Source organism: Monodelphis domestica, chromosome 8 (assembly GCF_027887165.1).
Source record: "Monodelphis domestica isolate mMonDom1 chromosome 8, mMonDom1.pri, whole genome shotgun sequence".
NCBI classification, from domain to species: domain Eukaryota; kingdom Metazoa; phylum Chordata; class Mammalia; order Didelphimorphia; family Didelphidae; genus Monodelphis; species Monodelphis domestica.
Window position 1 is genome coordinate 61,260,140 of NC_077234.1, and position 19,678 is coordinate 61,279,817.

Below are 19,678 nucleotides of genomic sequence, written 5' to 3' on the forward strand. Positions count from 1 at the left end.
GAAATATTGATGATTCTTACAAGAAAGTAAGAGACAAAACGTCTTTTCCTGAGAATAGTAAAGAGAAAAACACAGCACACACTTTCAAAAGATGAAACATTTTGGAAGCATTTTTATTCTTATCACTGTGTGTTAGTTCTTTTTCTTTTACTGTGTAACATTTTCTATTATTAAATAGGTTTTCGAGGTCAGACTGGAGAGTCGGGTGCCGAAGGTGAAAAGGGGGTGGCCCCCACTGGTCCTCCAGGCCCCCCAGGATTACCAGGAATTGATGGTCAGAAAGGGATGCCAGGCGATTCTGTTTATGGCTTGCCAGGACTTCCAGGACATATTGGCCCTCCAGGACTGCCCGGACTTAAAGGGCTCAGAGGTGATCCAGGACTTCCTGGACGTCCAGGTATGATATGTACACTTTTTTGGGGGGGGAAGCATAATAGAACAGTGGGGTTTGTCACCCAAGATATTGGGGACTTCCTTTGAATGATAGAATAACCCTTTGGCCAGGGCAGCTTAACTGCACGAAAGTCTAGTGATACTTTACCGTTTTCTACGGATGGATCTGTGGGCAAAGAGCTTTAGAATGAACTAGTTTAGATAAAGCATCTATTAAATGCCTTCCATGTGCCAGTCACCAGTGTTAAACTTTGGAGAAACAAAAGTAAGCAAGACAATCCTTGCCCTCCAGGAACTTATGTTCTAATTGAGAAAGATGGCACATAAAGAAGAGCTACCAAGGGAGGGAAGAGGAGGATGTGGGACAAGGCTAGGAGGAGACCACTAGGAAGAGGAATCTTCTTGACTTCAGGGCTGGCACTCCATCCATGGTGCTCTCTGCCCAGACAAGATGAGTCAAAAGGCCCACATTTCATGGCTGCTGAAAGTGAGAGGTGAAGGTCAAGGCAGGACATGGTTTATGGAGGAGCTGAAACCTGATACGAGCATCTAGGTGGCACAATGGATGGGGTACCAGACCTGAAGTCAGAAAAACTCATCTTCCCAAGTTCAAATCTGACCTTGGACACTTCTTAGCTATGTGATCCTTGGCAAGTCACTTAACCCTGCTTGCCTCCATTTCCTCATCTGTAAAATGAGCTGTCTCCCATAATATAACCAATTTTTTGTTGGTCATATCAGTCACACACACAGTCATCAAATATTTAGTAAATGCTATCACACTGTGTATTTGAAGGATAGAAGAATAACAGGACTTACTCTACATGACCCCAGAGGAGGGAATTAAGAGCAATGACCAAACTTGAAGAAGGGCTAGTTTCAGCTCAGTAAAGAGAAATTCTAACTAATGACTAGAACTCTCCCAAAGCAGCATGGTCTAACTTTGTGAGTTCCCCTTCCCAGGATGTCTTCATGCCACACAGCTGGATGGTTGTACTTTGGGGATGTTTTAAAGGAAAATTTTTTATTCATGTATGAATTGGGTTAGAAGCCTTCTGTGGTCTCTACTAATTCTGAGGCTCTGGAAGAGCCACCAGATGGTCTTTGAGGTGAAAACCCCATCCATTTTATTCAGAGATTCTAAACAAAGATAAAGAATTCTTCTTGCTTCTCTTTAGCCCTCCTCCCTTTATCTTTCAGTGAGGAGATCAATGATTGTTGACCTCAAGTAAGATTTTATATATATGTATATAAATATATATATATATATTTATATATCACTTTGGAAGACTTACTTCAAGGCTGCTCACTGGTATAAGGGAGAAGAGTTCTAGATTTGGAGTCAGGAAGATTTGAATCTCAATTTATGATTTCATTCATGGAGGGAACTTTCAGTGAAGAGACTCCCTCTACCAGTGTTGGCTTGCCCCTTCCCTGAAAGTGAAAGTTAAGGTCTTAGAAATTTGCCTGGGGATATGCATTAATTAAGCAAGTGATAGACCCATCTGAGTTCAGATTGTGTTTCAGACACTTCCTGGCTTTGTAACTCTTGACAAGTCACTTAACCTCTCCCTCAGTTTGCCTATCTGTAAAAGGAAGATCAATCATTAAATCAGTAAACATTTATTCCAAGACCTCAGTTTAGTGCCAGGCACTCAACCAAGCAGTAGAGATTAAAAAGAAAGAGGCAAAAGACAGACCTGCCTCGAAGGAGCTCACAGTCTGAATGTGGAAGATCAAATGAGATCATAAATGTACTAGTATACATATTTGTATCATATACATTATACAGTATGAAACATGCATTTTATACATTTGTTTCATGCATATTTTACAGTAAAACATACCAACTGTAAATATTTGTATCATACATGTTGGGAAGTACAAAACCATATTAATTGTACATATTTGTATCATACATATTGTAAACTACAAAAATATACCAAGTATACATATTGGTACAAATTGCAAACAATACTTATTATTATTTTTACATATATTCTCTCATTTGAAGCACAACCCTGTGAGTTAGGAGCTACTGGTATTATGATCCCCATTTTGTGAAGGAGGATGCTGAGACCCAGAGAGGTAACTTCCCAAAGTCATACCAGCATAAGAAGGTGCACCTCAGATGGGTTGTATTTTGATAGTCATTAATATGAAGAATTTCATGTCATAAAAAGCATTGTATTATTTCAGGGACAACTGGAGTTCCAGGATTCCCAGGCATCAAAGGATCTCAAGGCAGAGAAGGGGATGCTGGCCCTCTTGGTGACCCAGGTTTACCAGGCCACGGATGTCGAGGCTTTCCAGGGTTGCCAGGGCATCCTGGATTCCCTGGGTCACCAGGCATTCCAGGTGAGTGAATGTCAGCAAGGAGCCAGTTGGGGCGACCCTGCCAGGACTTCCTTGCCTGATGGACTGATAAGCTAAGAGATATTTCTCTATCCCAATAGAATGTGATAAATGGACTTGGGGTGGCCACAATGATGAAATGAGACTTTTTCAGACAAACTGGACTTAGCTCTTTATCCCCTGTGCTCACCCTGCCCTCTCCCATCTCCCTGCATTCCAGCTAAATCTCACACTGTTTTCCAACTTAATCTAGGTGTGATCATGCCAGGTCAGAGCACCTTTGGAAGATCACCTTCCTCATTCTGGAAACTATAAGCCCAAGATCACATTTTCTTTTTTGGTTGACATATCACACTGTTGATATATATTAATCTTTTATTATTATTGTTCAGTCATTTAGTCATATCTGGTTCTTTATGACCCCTTGTGGGTTATTTGTTTGTTTGTTTGGCAAAAGGACTGAAGTGGTTTGCCTTTTCATTCTCTACTTCATTTGACAAATGAGGAATTTGAGGCAATCAAGGTTAAGTGACTTGCCCAGAGTTACATAGCTAGAAAATGCCCAAGGCTAGATCAGAAATCAGGAAGATGAACCTTCCTGATTCCAAGCTTAGTACTCCATCCACTGCATCACTGACCCTTCTATCTTTTTTTCAGATAACTCTTATGACATTCCCTCATCTTGTACTTATGAAGTTGACTTTTTGAACTTATGTGAAATTTTGCATTTATTCCTATTAAAATTAATCTGAATAGATCTGGACCAGTTTTCTAGCTATGCAAGACCTTTTGGTTTTTTGACATCTAATATATTAGTTATTCCTAGGATCTTTGAGCCATCTGAAAATTTGATAATTATAAAAACAACACAGGTTCATGAAAGTTTCACAACATTTTAACTTTTGTGTTGACATACCAAACTTTCATGGTCTCCAAACTATATGCAATGAAAACGTTTCAAACTATAAAGACCTAGGAGAAATAATCTGGGTCTGCTATTGGAGTTGTCTCAAAGATTCTCTCAGTGAGCTTCCATAAAATGTGCTGATGGTACTTTTACTTATTTAACCAAAGAAACCATTTCATTTATGGGTGCAATAGCCTGCAGAATAACTTAAGCCAGGATTGTTTCTATATGATTGTTACTGAACAATATCAGAATGAGATGGTAATAATTGGAATTTATTTAGCACTTGATAAAGTTTGCCAAATGCTTTCTCTGTATGATTATCTCATTTGATCCTCATAAAAATCCTAGGAATTAGGGATTATGATTATTATTATTCCTGTTTGACAGATGAAGAAACTGAGGCTCAGTTATGGGCACCCAGCCACTAAAATAATTATTTTGGGGATATGACCCCAGGTCTTCCTGATTCCAAGTATAGCATGTCACTTGCCCTTTCATTCTAATCAATGATTTTAAAACTTAGCTTTCAGTATCATAGGATTAAACACATATCCCTGGGATATTCCATTAGAAATCTTATTTCAAATGCCCATGGAACCATGGCTGATTACTCTGTGCAGCTGACCATTCAACCAGCTGCAAATCCTCCACCTAACAATACTGCCACTTGGGCTGCAATTTCTTCATTTTGTACATAAGAATGACATGAGAGATCATTGAGCGCTTTGCTAAAATAGATGCCCAGTGTATTATCTATAGCATTCCTTTGATCTACAGTCTAGAAATCTTGAGGAAAAGGAAATGAGTGTATTCTGAGGTGTCCTGGTCATGATAAAGCTGATTCTCTCTCACCTAACCTCAGTTTCCTTTTCTAAAGTCTTACTAACCATCCCTCTAATAACACCTAGAATTTTGCCAGGAATCAAACTCATGCTCACTGCCCCCTAGTTTGCAGACTACACTTTCAGCATTTTTTTGAACGTTTGAATGATCTTGCAAAGGTCACTGACAGTGACTTATGTATTGGTACCAGTTCTTTTAATTGGACAATATTGGGGGAAGCTAGATTTCCTCTTACTTCATGCTTATCTCATATTTCATTTCTCCAGCACCACTTTGGGAATCAGAGAAGCTCAATTAAGCTCCTTGTTTTATAGCTTATTGACTTTGCACGTTTTTTTGAAAAGTGGGACAATAAATACAAGAGAAATACAGGTCTTCATGACTCCATGCCCAGCATTCTATCCATTGTGCCATCTAGCTGCCCTCCACTCTTTTTAGATACTTCAAATTAATTGAAAACTTCTATTAAAATGTTGTTGATATTCATAACATTTTATATACTGGCTTCACTGGGCTACTTAATAAGAGCTATACAGTAAAGCCTTGAAATTCTTTTCCCTTTTTAATACTAGGAAAACCTCTGCAAGGTGTTCTGCTGGAGGGAAAAACATCACCCTAATGTCCCTTTCCTGAATTCTCCTTTTAGCTGCTTACATCTTATGCAACGGTTCTGACCTCAGACACATATTAGCTGTTAGATCAAGGGCAAGTCACTTAATCCTGTTTGCCTCAACTTGTCATCTATAAAATGGGCTAAGGGAGGAAATGTTAAACCACTCCAATGTCTCTGTCAAGGAAACCCCAATGAAGGATTATGAAGTGGCAGGCATGACTGAAAATGATTAAACAACAAAAACTCTGCTACTAGTTGTTTGTATAGTTTTAGCCAGGTAATTTAAACTTTTCAGGTCTCAGTTTTCTCATCTGTAAAATGAGATTAGAAGGGGTGATCATTAAGGTCTCTTCCATTTCTAAATCCTATGACTAGTCCTGCCTGTGAACTTTTTGGTCTACGTTATTGTTAAAATGTCTACAATGCCCTCCTCAGATTTAATGTGATCCAGGATTGCAATTGGAACATTTTCTTCTTTTCTAATTTTGTTTTAGTTATTTTGGTCAATAAATTTGGTCAATAACAATATCAATTATTGGTAAATAAATTCTTGTTTCCCTTATTCAATTTCCCTTTCCTCCTTCAAATTCTTCTCTTGGTGATCCTTGTTTGTCCTCCATCAGTAATGATAGACAATTTGGTGATTTACTGTTTGTAGGGGGGGGAAGACTCCCTTAATGGTGGATGTTGGTCTTTGAATCAGCAAAGTCATCTCGGGTTATCATTCTTTTTCAAGTGTTCAGGACCTCTTAGCATTTAGCCCAGGAGCACTCCTTTATTCCTTTTTCATGGTTATAGATACACAATTTAAGGTATATTGGGATCATGGCAGTTAGGTGGCTCAGTAGAAAGCCAGGTCTGGAGATGGGAGGTCCTAGCTTCAAATTTGGCCTCAGATACTTCCTAGCTGTGTGACCCTGGGCAAGTCACTTGATCCCCATTGCCTACCCCTTACTGATCTTCTTCTTTGAAACCAACACTTAGTATTGATTCTAAGAAAGAAGATAAGGGCATTTTTAAAAAATGTATTGGGATCCCTTCTGCTCACATATAAAATAAAAGAGAATAAAGTTGTTGGGGTTTTTTGGTATACAATGGCCTTATAAATTTGATCAGACTATGATTTTCATCAGGATTTGATGGCTTGAAAGGTCACCAAGGAGACAGAGGTCCACCAGGACCAGCTGGAATGAAAGGCCTCCAAGGAACTCCAGGATTTCCAGGGTTACCTGGCCTCCCAGGACCACAAGGGGATCCAGGGCCTGGTGGAGATGATGGCTCACGAGGTTCCCAAGGCCCCAAGGGTAGGTTTTATTAATTATTTAAAAAAATTTTTTTAGATTTTACAAACAGCAGCAGGGATTGTGAATTCCACTCCCAAATGTTACATTTCTTCATTCCATAGTCTCAAATATTACATCGGATTCGATATACCATTCCTTTTCTCTTTCTTCTTTCTTATCACCATAACTTTACCTTCTCCAATGGGTCCAACTCATTCATGTAAATGGGAGATGAGACTTTGGGATGCCCAAACTGGAGTGCTATCCAGGGACAACTTCTGGGTCCGAGGATGCTTTAAGTCTAAGATCATGGAACAAGATTCCTTGGCAATATTGAAGTGAGATCCACAGATAATCTCATAACTCTGGAACCAGAATTTGGCATAAAAATTTCATTTGGAAGTGGGATAAGGGAAACAAGGGAAAACATGAACAGGAAACCTCCTTTCCTTTTCTCTTCTGATAGGTATCACATACCCAAGTGACTAAATTGCAACAGAATGAAAGTGGCTTTCACTAACTATCACCCAGGATCTCAGGAAATGTGAAGACAATGTCTATGTTGATTTGCTTATGTTTCCACACTCTTCCTGGATTCCTAGAAAAAGTCATAATGGAGGCAGGACTTAGGTTATTATTGTTGGGGAGTCTGAGTTTGGTGGGTTGCTTGATCTTAGGAGTTCCAAACTCCCCCAAAAGGGATAAAACCCAGTGGATGCTGGCCCTAAATCTGACCCTAATATTGTCAGACCTTGGGAGCAGAGGGCTACCAGGCTGCTTATAAAAGGAGTGCCTTATCCCATATTGGAAAAACAAGGCAGGTCAATGATTCAATGCAGATTGGCAGTGGGACCAGACCTGTGAATGACCACTGACTTTCCAGCCCAGGAAGACCCGGTTTAAAAAAAAAAAGATATTCAATCAACAAGCATTTATTCAGCATTTACCATAGGTGAGAGGCAGAAGGATACAATAAAATCCAAAAAGATGGTCCCTGTCCTCAAGGAGATTAAATTCTAATAGATATAGATATTTTTTTGCCCAGATCTCTCATGGGAAAATAACCACTTTTTGCTTGTGGCTAATATAATTCAGTCCAGACACAGCCATCTTTCTGTTTTAAAGCCGAACATTTGTACATCCTTTGCCCTCCCACCAATCTTTGATCTTTCTCAGTAGAATTTATTTCAAACATATTTCCATCAAATCCATACAATTTTGCATACCATCGAACACTTGCAGGGGTCCAAGGCCTGCCAGGAATCCCAGGCTTTCCAGGAGAGCGAGGAAGGAAAGGGCAATCAGGACTTCCAGGCAGAAAAGGTGACCCAGGAGAAGAGGGTCCTTGTGGACTTCCAGGGGAGCCAGGAGAGCCAGGCTCTAAAGGTAAATGGGATTATTTCTAATTCTCTTTCCAGAGATGGCATTTGTCAGAGAGTGTATTTGAACTCAGGCCATTCTGCCTTTGAGAGCCCAGTGCTACGTTACCTTGGGAGCTCTGTAAGCTGCTACAATAGATCCCAACCTGCCTCTATAGATGGAATTTCCTCTCCTCAGTCCATACCCTGAAATCATAGATCCATTCCCAGTTTAACTTCATCAGAATTGGACTCTTATTCCTTGGCTTCCTCCACGATTCCTTATTTTGATTTTGGAATTTTTTGCTGGAATTCTAAATATTTACTTTATATACCTGTCTTCTTATATCTATAGAAATTAATAGTGATGTGTGTACAGATATTTAACATTTATAAAAACATATATAATAAATTTAATATGATTGTTTATATAATTATATAATATATTTAATATAATAATATTTAATATATATTCATATTTAACAGTTAAGAACTACATATAATTCTTAAATGTTTAGAAAAGGGAGCAGCTGGGTGGCTCAGTGAATATATTTTTTTAAGCCCTTATCTTCTGTTTTGGAATCTATACTGTGTATTGGCTCCAAGACAGAAGAGTGGTAAGGGTTAGGCAATGGGGGTTGAGTGACTTGCCCAGGATCACACAGCTGGGAAGTGTCTGCTCAGTGGATATTTGCTATAATAATATAATAACATATTTAACATATATATTTAACCTTTAAGAACTACATAGTTCTTAAATGTTTACAAAAGGAAGCAGCTGGGTGGCTCAATGGATTGAGAGCCAGGTCCAGAGATGGGAGGTCCTGAGTTCCAATTTGGTCTCAGACACTTCCTAGCTTTGTGATCCTGGGCAAGTCACTTAACCCCCATTGCCTAGCCTTTATCACTCTTCTGCCTTGGAAGCAATACATTGTATTGATTCTAAGATAAAAAGTAAGTGTTAAAATATTTCCAAAAGCTTTACATATATTGTCTCATTTGATCCTCATAAGAACCCTATGAAATAGACGTGATTATCCTCATTTTATAAATGAGGGACCTACAGCTCAAAAAGAGCCAGTGACTTATCGAGGGTCCCATGGCTGGTAGGCATCTGAATCAAGATTTGAACTTGACTTCGGTTTCCAAGGCCAGTACTGTAGTCACTCTTTTATTTTAAATTAAAAATATTTCTTACATCAATGTAATTTTAACAATCATTTTTGGATATTTTGTGGTCCGTGTTATCTCCCTCCCTAAGATGGCAGGTGATAGGATGTAGTAATACGATATAGACATGTGTTATCCTGCAGTACATTTTCCCATGTTCATCATTCTATGACAGAAGACACCTATCACTTACACTAGGGAAAAATGCAAAGAGAAAATGAAGTGAAGCATGGTACGTTTCAATCTGCATTTGGACTCTGTCAGTTCCTTCTAGGGGGGTGGAGAGCCTTTTCCATCACCATCTTGGATCCTGGCATCGTCTTAGTCCCTCTTATCCACTGTGTGTTCTACCATTATTCCCAGAACTGGTTCTTAATACTTTAGTTCAAATCTTGTGTCAGAGGCAACATAGAGTCCTGGGTTTGGAATAAGATTTGAGCCCAGTTCGTGCCTCTGACCTTGCTGTGTGTGTAGGCAAATTACCTGACTTTGCTGGCACCTTTCCTGATGCCCTGACTTACATGGGACCATTCATTAATTAATTTTCACATTTTATACCAGATAGAGGGGTCAAATGCAAATAGAATGAGATCCCTGCAAAGTTGCACATATATTTAGAAAAGCTTAAATATTACAATATGTTGTATTGAATTTTTATTTACTTGATTAAATATTTCCAAATTATACTAAATATTATTTCTAAGGTAGAAGAGGGGTAAAGCCTAGGCAATTGGAGTTAAGTGACTTGCCCAGAGTCACACAAATACCAATTACATTTTTTTTTAACTCTTACCTTCCATTTTAGAATCAATACTGTGTATTGGTTCTGAGGCAAAAGGCAATGGGGGTTAAATGACTTGCCCAGGGTCACATATTTAGGAAGTGTCTGAGGTCAGATTTAAACCCAGAATCTCCTGTCTTTGGACCTGGCTCTCTATTTACTGAGCCACCCCTTTACCAATTACATTTTAATCTGGGACACCACACTGGGATTGCAGTTGGTAAAGAGTTTGACATCTCTGAGGATTCATTTAGGTCTGATTTCATCCACAAGACTGAGAGAACAATGTTAGAGAGTTCCCAGAACCAACCTTGGAAACGAATTAATTTTCTCATCTATATATTCAAATTTAAATGATTATTCCATTTTAGTTGCTTAGCTTGACTATTTTTTACTGTTTTATTAGCTAGTGAATCACCTCAATAAGATCCAGGAGTCAAGAAGTCACTCTTTACCTAGGTTTTAATGCATTTCCTACCAAGAAGACAAGCCCTGGTTCATGCTTGGGGCACACTTAATGAAAACCAGATTTCTGCACTCTTCTTTTTTCTCTTCTCTTTTTCGTTTGGTCGTCATGGGAATCCGTGTTTTTGGGGAACTCCAGGGTGTATTTTGCTGGACACAATTAAGAGGCCATTCTTCTAGCCCAGTGATAAGGAAAATACTATGATGAAGATGACTAGGAAGAGGAGGTAGAATTCGTAATTGTGAGCCAGGAAAATTGAGATTTTACAGACCAAATAGAATTTTTGCAGGTCTACTTGTTGAAAAATTGTTTCTAAATCTATCGTGATGGAAGTAGCAATGATTTTCCATAAAACTAATGGGACTAAACAGACTAATAAATATAGTCATTGTAGTACATAATGGGGACATGATTGGAGAGGCATAAAATGTTGTGACTGAAAGATCATGCATATTTATTTGCTTGTGAATTATATTGCTATTTTAAGGAGAAAAAGGATACCCAGGAGATCAAGGGGATATTTCCATAATCCCCAGAAAAGGGGAAAAAGGTGAACCTGGGCCACCTGGTAGGCTTGGATTCCCAGGAGAAAAAGGTAAGAAAGATGAGGTTGTTTTTTTTTTTAATTAATGTTGGCAAATATTCTGGAATTTCGATGCATGGCCAACCAGAGATAGAGTTCATAACCATTTCCTAGTGATGTTGGCATTCTTGTCAAATCCAGGAACACCATCCCTTTATACAAATAAGTAGTAATTAACTGAGTGACTTTTCTTGTTGCTATATTTCTTTATTGTTAAGACTTACTTGAAAATTTTCTCTCCCAAAGCCCATATGCACTTGTAGTTTGGGAAATTGAGAACTGGATAATGAATCGTGAACACAAATGTGTCCATCTTCCTTGTCCTTTTTCCTTTCATGTACCCCTATTGGAGCTGGTGGTAAAATGAGCAGCGAGCATTTCTAAAAACATTGATGGGTGTGAGCGATCTCTGTGGAAGTTATCCAGGGAGCCAAATTGTCTGAAGCTTAATCTTGAACTTAATGCTTAAGAGACAATGGAATGTGATGCAAAGAAAACTCAGGAAAGTCTCAGTTCTGCCATTAACAATCAAGTTACTTCAACTTTCTGGGTTTCAGTTTCCTTGCCTGAAAAATGAGGGATTCAATTTGAGAGCCTCAAAACTGTGAAGATCATAGGATCCTAAATATATAGCTGAAAGAAACCTCAGAGGCCATCTAGTCTAAGCCTCTCTTTTAACAGATAAGAACACTGAGGCTGAGGGAAGTCAGTCAGACCATCCAGCATGGCATTCCCACATCAAAAATGGCACTGGATTCTGTGAGCAAAGCAGAACTGCAGTAGCTCAAAAGAAATTGTGAGATGCACAAATTTATCTCCATCCAAAAAGTTCATATGGGCTATTTGTGCCCATCCTGTTGTGAGCCTTCCAGGTTCATGTTGTTTGATCAACATAGTGATGCCATTTTGGTCCTCTTCAAGTACAAAGAACACCACCCAACCAACCAACCAACCACTGGCTATCCCTCATAACTGGAATTCTCTCTCTGCTTGTCTCTGATGCCTGGTTCACTGGTTTCTTTCACATACCAACTAAAATCTCCCCATATCCAGGAAGCCTTCCCCACCATCCTTAATATTAATGACTTCTCTTTGTTGAATATGTCCAATTTATTTTGTCTATATCTTGTTTGTAAAAAAATTGTCTTCATGTTATCTCCCCCACTAGGTTGTGAGCTCCCTGAGAGCAGGGAATACATCCCATCCCTACACACACACACACACACACACACACACACACACACACACACACACACACACCTTTGTGTCTTAAGGGCTTAGAACAGTGCTTGGCACACAATAAACAAATATTTGTTGACTGACTAATTGGATGATTCTCAAGTTCTCTGCCAGATCTAACTGTGGTGATCCTTTATACTTGAATACTCTAACTCCTCATGTTTTTTCAGGAGATAAAGGAACTCCTGGAACCCAAGGGATAAAAGGATTTCCAGGAGGAGATGGGCTACCTGGATTTCAAAAAGGAGAACCTGGCAACAGAGGTCATCAGGGACTTCCAGGTCTCCCAGGCCTCCCAGGACCTCCAGGACCCAGAGGAATAATTGGTTTCCCAGGTATTCCAGGAGACCAGGTAAGTTATTCTGTAAAATGAGGCAGGGGGGAATCAGGAACACTTTATATTTGACATATTGGGAGGAAAGAGGTGTAATCAATTGGTCAGAAATTGTAGGTAACTCATGTCATCTTAGATGTCTCTCGTTGGCTCTTGTTCTTTTCTTTCTAATGCGTGAAAGGGGATGGGAGAGTAAATGGATGCTTTAGAAATAAAGAAAAAAACAGAAAAAAAATGTAAAGATAAAATCCACAGCCACAGAGAAAGATTAGTAAACAACAATTCCCTGGCAATGCTATTCTAATTGAATGACTCTATTCCTATTTCTACTGATTATCCCTCGGTATCAGGGGTATAAAAATGCTAGTTTCTCGTTGGTTCTAGTTGATAATAAACACATATACTTCTTTTAGTTATGAGAAGAATCATCTATTAGAAAATCAGATAGGACTGTATCCCTCTCTGTAGTTACTGTTTTAGAAGGAATTAGACATTTCAATGTAAGACCCAAGACAGTCAGTGGCCTTTATTAGGTTTGCCTTAACTCATAAAAAGGAAGCCCTTATGGCTTAACTTGAGACAAGCAATGATATATGGAGGGGAAGAAGTGTAGCAAAGGAAATGGGAATACAAACACATTAGGATCATTTGAGGGATCAAACTTCTTAGACAACCATTAAGAGAGTTGGAACCGTGGGTGAGACGCTCTTTAGGAAAGGCAAGAAGAGGAATGGGATAACTGACCCTGCTAGAAACATGGCATCCAGGTTTTACCAGAAACTTACCCCTTCTCCAAGATAAAAATGGGCACACCTGAGTTATCCCATATATCAGAAATACTTTCCAAGGTGGAAGAGAAGGCTAGGAGTTCTGGAGAGAGGAGTAGAGACTTATTCAATCATATCTGATTAGTTTACCAGCTCAAATGTCAGAGCTAGAGAAGCACAAGTCATGAATCTGTTTATTTCTATCAAGGAAGATTCCAAATCAAGGGGCAGGAATAGAGATCTAGAGAATGGGTAAGGAGGGTTGGGGAGATGTCTAAAGCAGATGGCCTGTTGCAAGAAAGACTATGCCCAGGACACCAGAAGCTTTGTTGGATTAACAAAGAGAGAAAGGCTGGTTCAAACTTGTTAAATCAGCTGTTGAAATTTTTTAGGGTGATGTACCAAATAAAGATACATGGAAAAGACATGCAAAGTGAACTAATGTGATTATTTTAAATGTAACTTTTACTTTTTTCAATTAATGAGCATATATTTAATCTTTCTCCCACCTCACCTCTCCATATGGGGAAAGAAAAAGAACAGAAAAACCCTTATAGCAATTATGTATAGGCAAGCAGAACAGCTTTCTACATTGGTTATATGTAAACACATCTGTCTTGTTCTGTATCTTGAATCCAGTACTTCTGTCAGGGAGTAGGTGTCAGGCTTCATCAGTCCTAAGGAATCATGCTTGATCATTGCATTGATAGAATTCTTAAGACTTTCAAAGTTGTTTTTGCATTTTTGTTGTTATTGTATGAATTATTCTCTTGTTCTGATTACTTCACTCTTCTTCACGTGATATAGATCTTCACAGATTTCTCTGAAACCTTTTGTTTCATTTCTTTTGATACAATAGAATTATATTACATTTGTGTTTCTTCATTTGTCTAGTTCTCCATTTGATGGGCACCACTTTATTTCTAATTGTCATTTACTGTGTCAAGAGCTACTATACTTATACTATACACGTACACCTTTTTCCTCTTTCTTGTGTCTTCTTGAGCTTAGTTGTTATAATGGGCTATAATTTAGTGACTTTTTGGATATGGTTCCAAATTGCTTTCCAGAATGATTGGACCAATTCACAGCTCTATCAACAGTATATTCATGTGCTTTATTTCCTCAAGGTCCCAACGATATTTATTGTTTTCCTTTTTTCATTTTTATCAGTCAAATAAGTAAAACCTCAGATCTGCTTTAATTTTCATTTCTCTAATTATTAGTAGTTTGGAGCATTTTTCACATTTTTATTGATAGCTTTGGTTTTTTTCTTTGAAAACTGCCTAGTTATTCATATCATTTAACCATACATCAATTGAGGAAATGTCTCTTAGATTAGTTGACTTAAAAAATTCAAAACAGAGATTGAATCAACCATCATGAAATATACACGGATTCTTCCACAAATTACAGATCAGTCTACTCAGACATCTAACCCTGTGAATTTAAAGAGAATTTTGAGCTTCCAGATTTATATAAGTTAATTAGATAGTAACTATATTAAGTGCATAGGAAAGCTACACTTGTTTTAAACCACATGCTAATATACATATATATATATATACATATATATATATATATATGTTTCTGTAAAGCATTGCATTCCTACTGATCACTATTGGTATAAGACATTCCTAAAGGAAAGTGGTATCATTGATGACTCATTTGTAAGATTCTCATCCACTATGTGACAGGCTCAGATTCAATTCCAGGCCAATGCAGCCAGAATTTTTGGAGGCAGCATGTTATATTAGATAGGGCACTGGACCTAGAGATGGTAAGAACTGGGTTCAAATTGCATCTCCGATACTTACAAGCTTTGTAAATGGAGGCTAGTCATTTAAACTCTGTATGCTCCAGTTCCCTCATCTATAAAATTAGAGGGTTTGATTCTGTGGCTTCTAAGGTCCCACCCAACTTGAAATCTATTATCCTACGAAGTGTGAATGCTTTTAAGATAACATGTCATCTAAAGATCTGTCATTATAAACATGGGGGTTTAGGTGATTTCTCTTTAAAACCTGACATCGCTATTTTTTCTTTCAGGGTGATCCAGGCTTGCCAGGCTTACCCGGACTTCCAGGACCTGATGGAGCAAGAGGACCTAAAGGTAATTTTTGGGAATATAATCATAATAGTCATTGTGCATTTCCCTATATTGTTTAGACTATTGAAAGCATTCTCTATCATAAGAATAAAGGAGATTGAAAGTTAATAAATAAAAATTATTAATAAATGAACATAAATAAAATTAATAAATGAGATTATTTAGATATGAAAGTGAACAGTGGAGTCCTCTTTTCTCAGATACATCTAATATATTGGCACATATTAGGAGAAAAGGCTACTGTGTTATATCTAAGTAGTATCTATTAATCTTCATTTCTAACCCACTCAATCCTTCTGGATGTTTGTAAAATGAATACCACAACTGATAAGTTGCCTTGTAGGTTTAGTCTCATTAATTCCATCTCTTCACAGCTTATTTCATTTCTTACCCTACTGGAAGCAGGCCTATCATCTCTCCTTCCCTCCCTGCTCCCACTGTGAGTTCCTTATTTATAAATATTATGTAACTATGTTAGTTATGGCTAAAAACATAATATTTATAAATAAATAAATTTATAATAATATATATTATATAATAAATATACAAACCAATCAATTAATTAAATAAAACTTGGGGAAATCTAGTGGTAGAATTCTCAAATGTTAGGTGAGAGAATAGGATATTCTCAGCTCCATGAAGATGCCTAACCTCTCCATTACATTGGACTTTATTTCTTCTCACTCCCAGGAATATAAATTCTTAGAAGACAGGCATTATGTTATGTTTTATCTCTGTCTCCATTTCCTAGTACAACGCACAACAAGCATGTAGTAAATGTTGGCTGAATGGGTAAATGAATGAATGAATAAATATGAAAGACCCTATGCAAGTAAATGGACTTATATGGGCATCTGCATGTAAAATGTGTCCCTTGTAAGGACATTACATAAAGCATATCTTGTGGTCTTTTTTGCAAAGATACAAAGCCATGTTTTCTTGCTTATAGCTCACTGCTTAAAATATATCTGTGATTGCTTTAGCTCTGAAAATTAAACCTAATACTACTTGGCTCTGAAAAATTATATCCTTAAATAGTAATAGTCCACAAAGTGATTACTAAAAAATTAAATAAGAACATTTTAGAGAATTTTAGAGAAAATCACCAAAATATCAAACAAACTTCAGTATACCTTTGTTATTATGAATAGAGAAATTGTGTGCCAAGGGTTAAACCTTTAATAATATATTAGAATGTATTTTTCAAGATCGATGGTTATTTAGATAGAAACCTCTGTTAGGGGTAACTCTATGTGTGTGGTACGGGGCAAAGGGGGAGACATAATCATTTGTCATTGTAACTTCTTTTTTATTTTTTAAAAAACACTTACCTTCTGTCTTAGAATTAGTACTAAGTCATAATAGTCATCCATTAACTGGATGGATATTTAGATAGAACTTCTAGAAATTTACCCTGAAATATTTGTAAAAGAACTAGTAAATTACCCCAAATTCCATAAACTGTTTTGTTCTTGTATAAGAAAAGGTAATACCCCCCAAACCCCAATAAATGATAATTCATTTCATCATCTATAGGAAATCAAGGTGACACAGCAAGTCAATATGGACCTCCAGGACCAAAAGGAGATCCCGGTATCCCTGGATGTCCAGGTAAAGATTAATTTTCTTCCAAGGACTGAGGTTTGGGAACTACATAGATACACAGGAATTCTATGGATTTATAGATATGTTCTGAAATCTAGCAGCCTTCCTTTTTGTTCTGTTTCCTTTTAATCTGGTCTCTCCAAACTACAATCAGTCTTTCCCACCATTTAATGTAGTCATTAAGATTATTTGTCATCAATAAGTGGATCTATTCAAAATAAAGTTAACTAGGCTAGAATACAATTGCACAGAGTCAGAGAACCTCAGAAGTATAGTGGCCTTTGGAGGTCATCTAGTTATTAAACAGGAATCTAGTCTATAATATCTAGCCTCTGCTAGAAGAGCTTTAGTGATAAAAGTCCATTACTTCCTAACGCAGCCCATTCTACTTTGAAATCTAATTGTCAGGAATTTTTTCGTAGGTTGAATGTAGACTTGCAGACTTGTAACATCCACTCATTGTTCCTAATTTTTCTTCTGGGGCCAACCAGAGGAAATTTAATCCCTCTCCCATATATCATTCCTACAAATATTTGAAGATGATTATTCTGGGCACTAAGTCTTCTCAACAAAGAATATGACTCACCTTTATATGGCACCTAAAGTGCTTGTCTCATAGAAGCTCCATGGGTCAGGTTGAGTAAATGTTATCAATTTCATTTTATTAATGAGAAAACTAAAATATGTAGTGGTTAAGTGATTTGCCTTTGGTCATATAGTTAGTAAATGTTGGCATCTAAATTCAAATCCAGTGAGTCAGGTGTCTTTTCAGTAATCCATGCTGATTCTCAAGGCTGGACATCCTCAGATCATCCAACCAGTCTTTGTATGTCATTATTTCTAGTGTATCCTGGGTGTGGGCACTGAGATAACCCCTAAGCACCCCTTTTTCTCTCTTTGGGTTGGTCAACAACTCAATCTGATATGTCTAGAGTCTTCATAGAGTGAGGGCTGGCTAAGGCTACAGTCATACAACTCCAACTCATATTGTTAAGGTGTGCTTGGGGTAATTCTGGCATGTGGTTGTGTGTGTGTGTGTGTTAAAGGGAAGATACAACCATCTGTCAATGTAGCTTCTTTTTTTAAAACCATTACTTTTCATCTGAGAATCAATATTTCACTAAAGAGGAGTAATGCTATCAAAAGGAAAGTTTAGGAAAAATGGAAAAGTCTACACCAAAAGAGGTTTATTTCTTTTTTTTTTAATTTTATAGTATTTTATTTGATCATTTCCATGCATTTTTCATTAAAGACAAAGATCATTTTCTTTTCCTCCCTCCCTCCCCCCGTGGCCGAAGCGTGATTCCACTGGTATCATATGTGTTCTTGACTCGAACCCATTGCCATGTTGTTAGTATTTGCATCAGAGTGTTCACTCAGAGTCTTTCCTCTGTCATGTTCCCTCAGCCATTGTAGTCAGGCAGTTGCTTTTCCTCGGTGTTTCTACTCCCTCAGTTTGTCCTCTGCTTATGGACAGTGTTTTTTTCTCCTTGATCCCTGCAGATTGTGCAGGGGCATTACACTGCCACTAATGGAGAAGTCCATTACGTTCGATGATACCACAGTGTGTTTGTCTCTGTGTACAATGTTCTCCTGGTTCTGCTCCTCTCGCTCTGCATCACTTCCTGGAGGTCGTTCCAGTCTCCATGGAATTCCTCCACTTTATTATTCCTTTTTGCACAATAATATTCCATCACCAACATATACCACAATTTGTTCAGCCATTCCCCAATTGATGGGCATCCCCTCGTTTTCCAATTTTTGGCCAAGAGGTTTATTTCTAAAAAATGAAAAGAAATGAAAATATCTTACTGTGTTGGCTAGAACTCATTTTGCCAAAAAGTCTTTCAGAAATCACTGTGGCCTCTTTTCACCTTGGTCTGGAGGGGTAGAGATATGGAGATTTCAAGATATTTCATTGCTTTTCTGTTGTTAACATTCATATTGTTTATCTTTTCATATGTGTGAGTCCTATCTCACTAACTATCTTGTAATTTCCTTGAGTCCAGATGCTCACATTTTTTTCTGCAACCTTATAGTACCTTGCACATAATAGAGTTCAATGAATGTTTATTAGTTTATTTTGATTGATGGATTGGAGTTACCACACAACATTAAAACAAGACCTCAGAGAAATAGACAAATGTAATTAGAAATTATAAAATCAACCATATAGAGTTGGAAGGAATCTGGGAAGTCACTGATTCCAGCTCTTTCATTACATTTTTTAAATGAAAATAAATAGTTGTCTATGCTATTATCTATTATAAATGAAGAGCAAAGAAATTTAGAGATGGAAGAACATGAGAGACCATTTGGTCCTTTTTACAGATTGGGACCATTTTACTGATAAAGAAACTGAGACCTAGAAAGTTTAAATAACTTGCCCCAGGCTGCACAGTAAGTTAGTGTCAAAGCTAGGACTAAAACTAGTTCTCTATTTCAATGGATTCTATTTTAAAAGTAAAAAGATATAGTAGCAGTTAACTTTGGGGCATTTACATTGAAGTGTTCCTTTTAATGACCAATTCCTTTCATCTCCAGACTCATTGATGAACAGAAGAGTCTGTGGAGGAAAAAAGTTTTTTCATTCTTTCACATAAGAATTTTAAAAAAGAAAGACCACAAGGCCAACTAACTCATACTATTTGAAAAATAAATGCAGTCTGGGTATTATCTGCCTCTAGCTTGAGCATCTTGTGGTATTTCCTGACAAAAAAAAATTGACTTTAAAAGATATTAAATGTTCAGTGTTGACAAATGGTCCTATAACCATAATGCAGAAGGTTCAAAATATTTATCAAATCATAAGTATTCACAGCCCCAGTGTCATAATGACAAAGGATCTGAAGGCAGTAAGCCATAGAA

At 37.5% G+C, this 19,678-nt stretch overlaps 1 protein-coding gene across 1 annotated transcript in view; it reads left to right on the top strand.

Moving 5' to 3' along the window:
• Positions 1-19,678, top strand: part of COL4A4 (collagen type IV alpha 4 chain) — a 149,144-nt gene that overhangs the window by 89,616 nt on the left and 39,850 nt on the right. The window contains exons 28-35 of the mRNA XM_056808487.1: positions 179-397; positions 2,593-2,751; positions 6,248-6,418; positions 7,640-7,783; positions 10,660-10,767; positions 12,165-12,346; positions 15,145-15,208; positions 16,742-16,816. Coding sequence (XP_056664465.1) covers positions 179-397; positions 2,593-2,751; positions 6,248-6,418; positions 7,640-7,783; positions 10,660-10,767; positions 12,165-12,346; positions 15,145-15,208; positions 16,742-16,816 — 1,122 coding nt within the window. The remainder of the gene's footprint in view (positions 1-178; positions 398-2,592; positions 2,752-6,247; positions 6,419-7,639; positions 7,784-10,659; positions 10,768-12,164; positions 12,347-15,144; positions 15,209-16,741; positions 16,817-19,678) is intronic.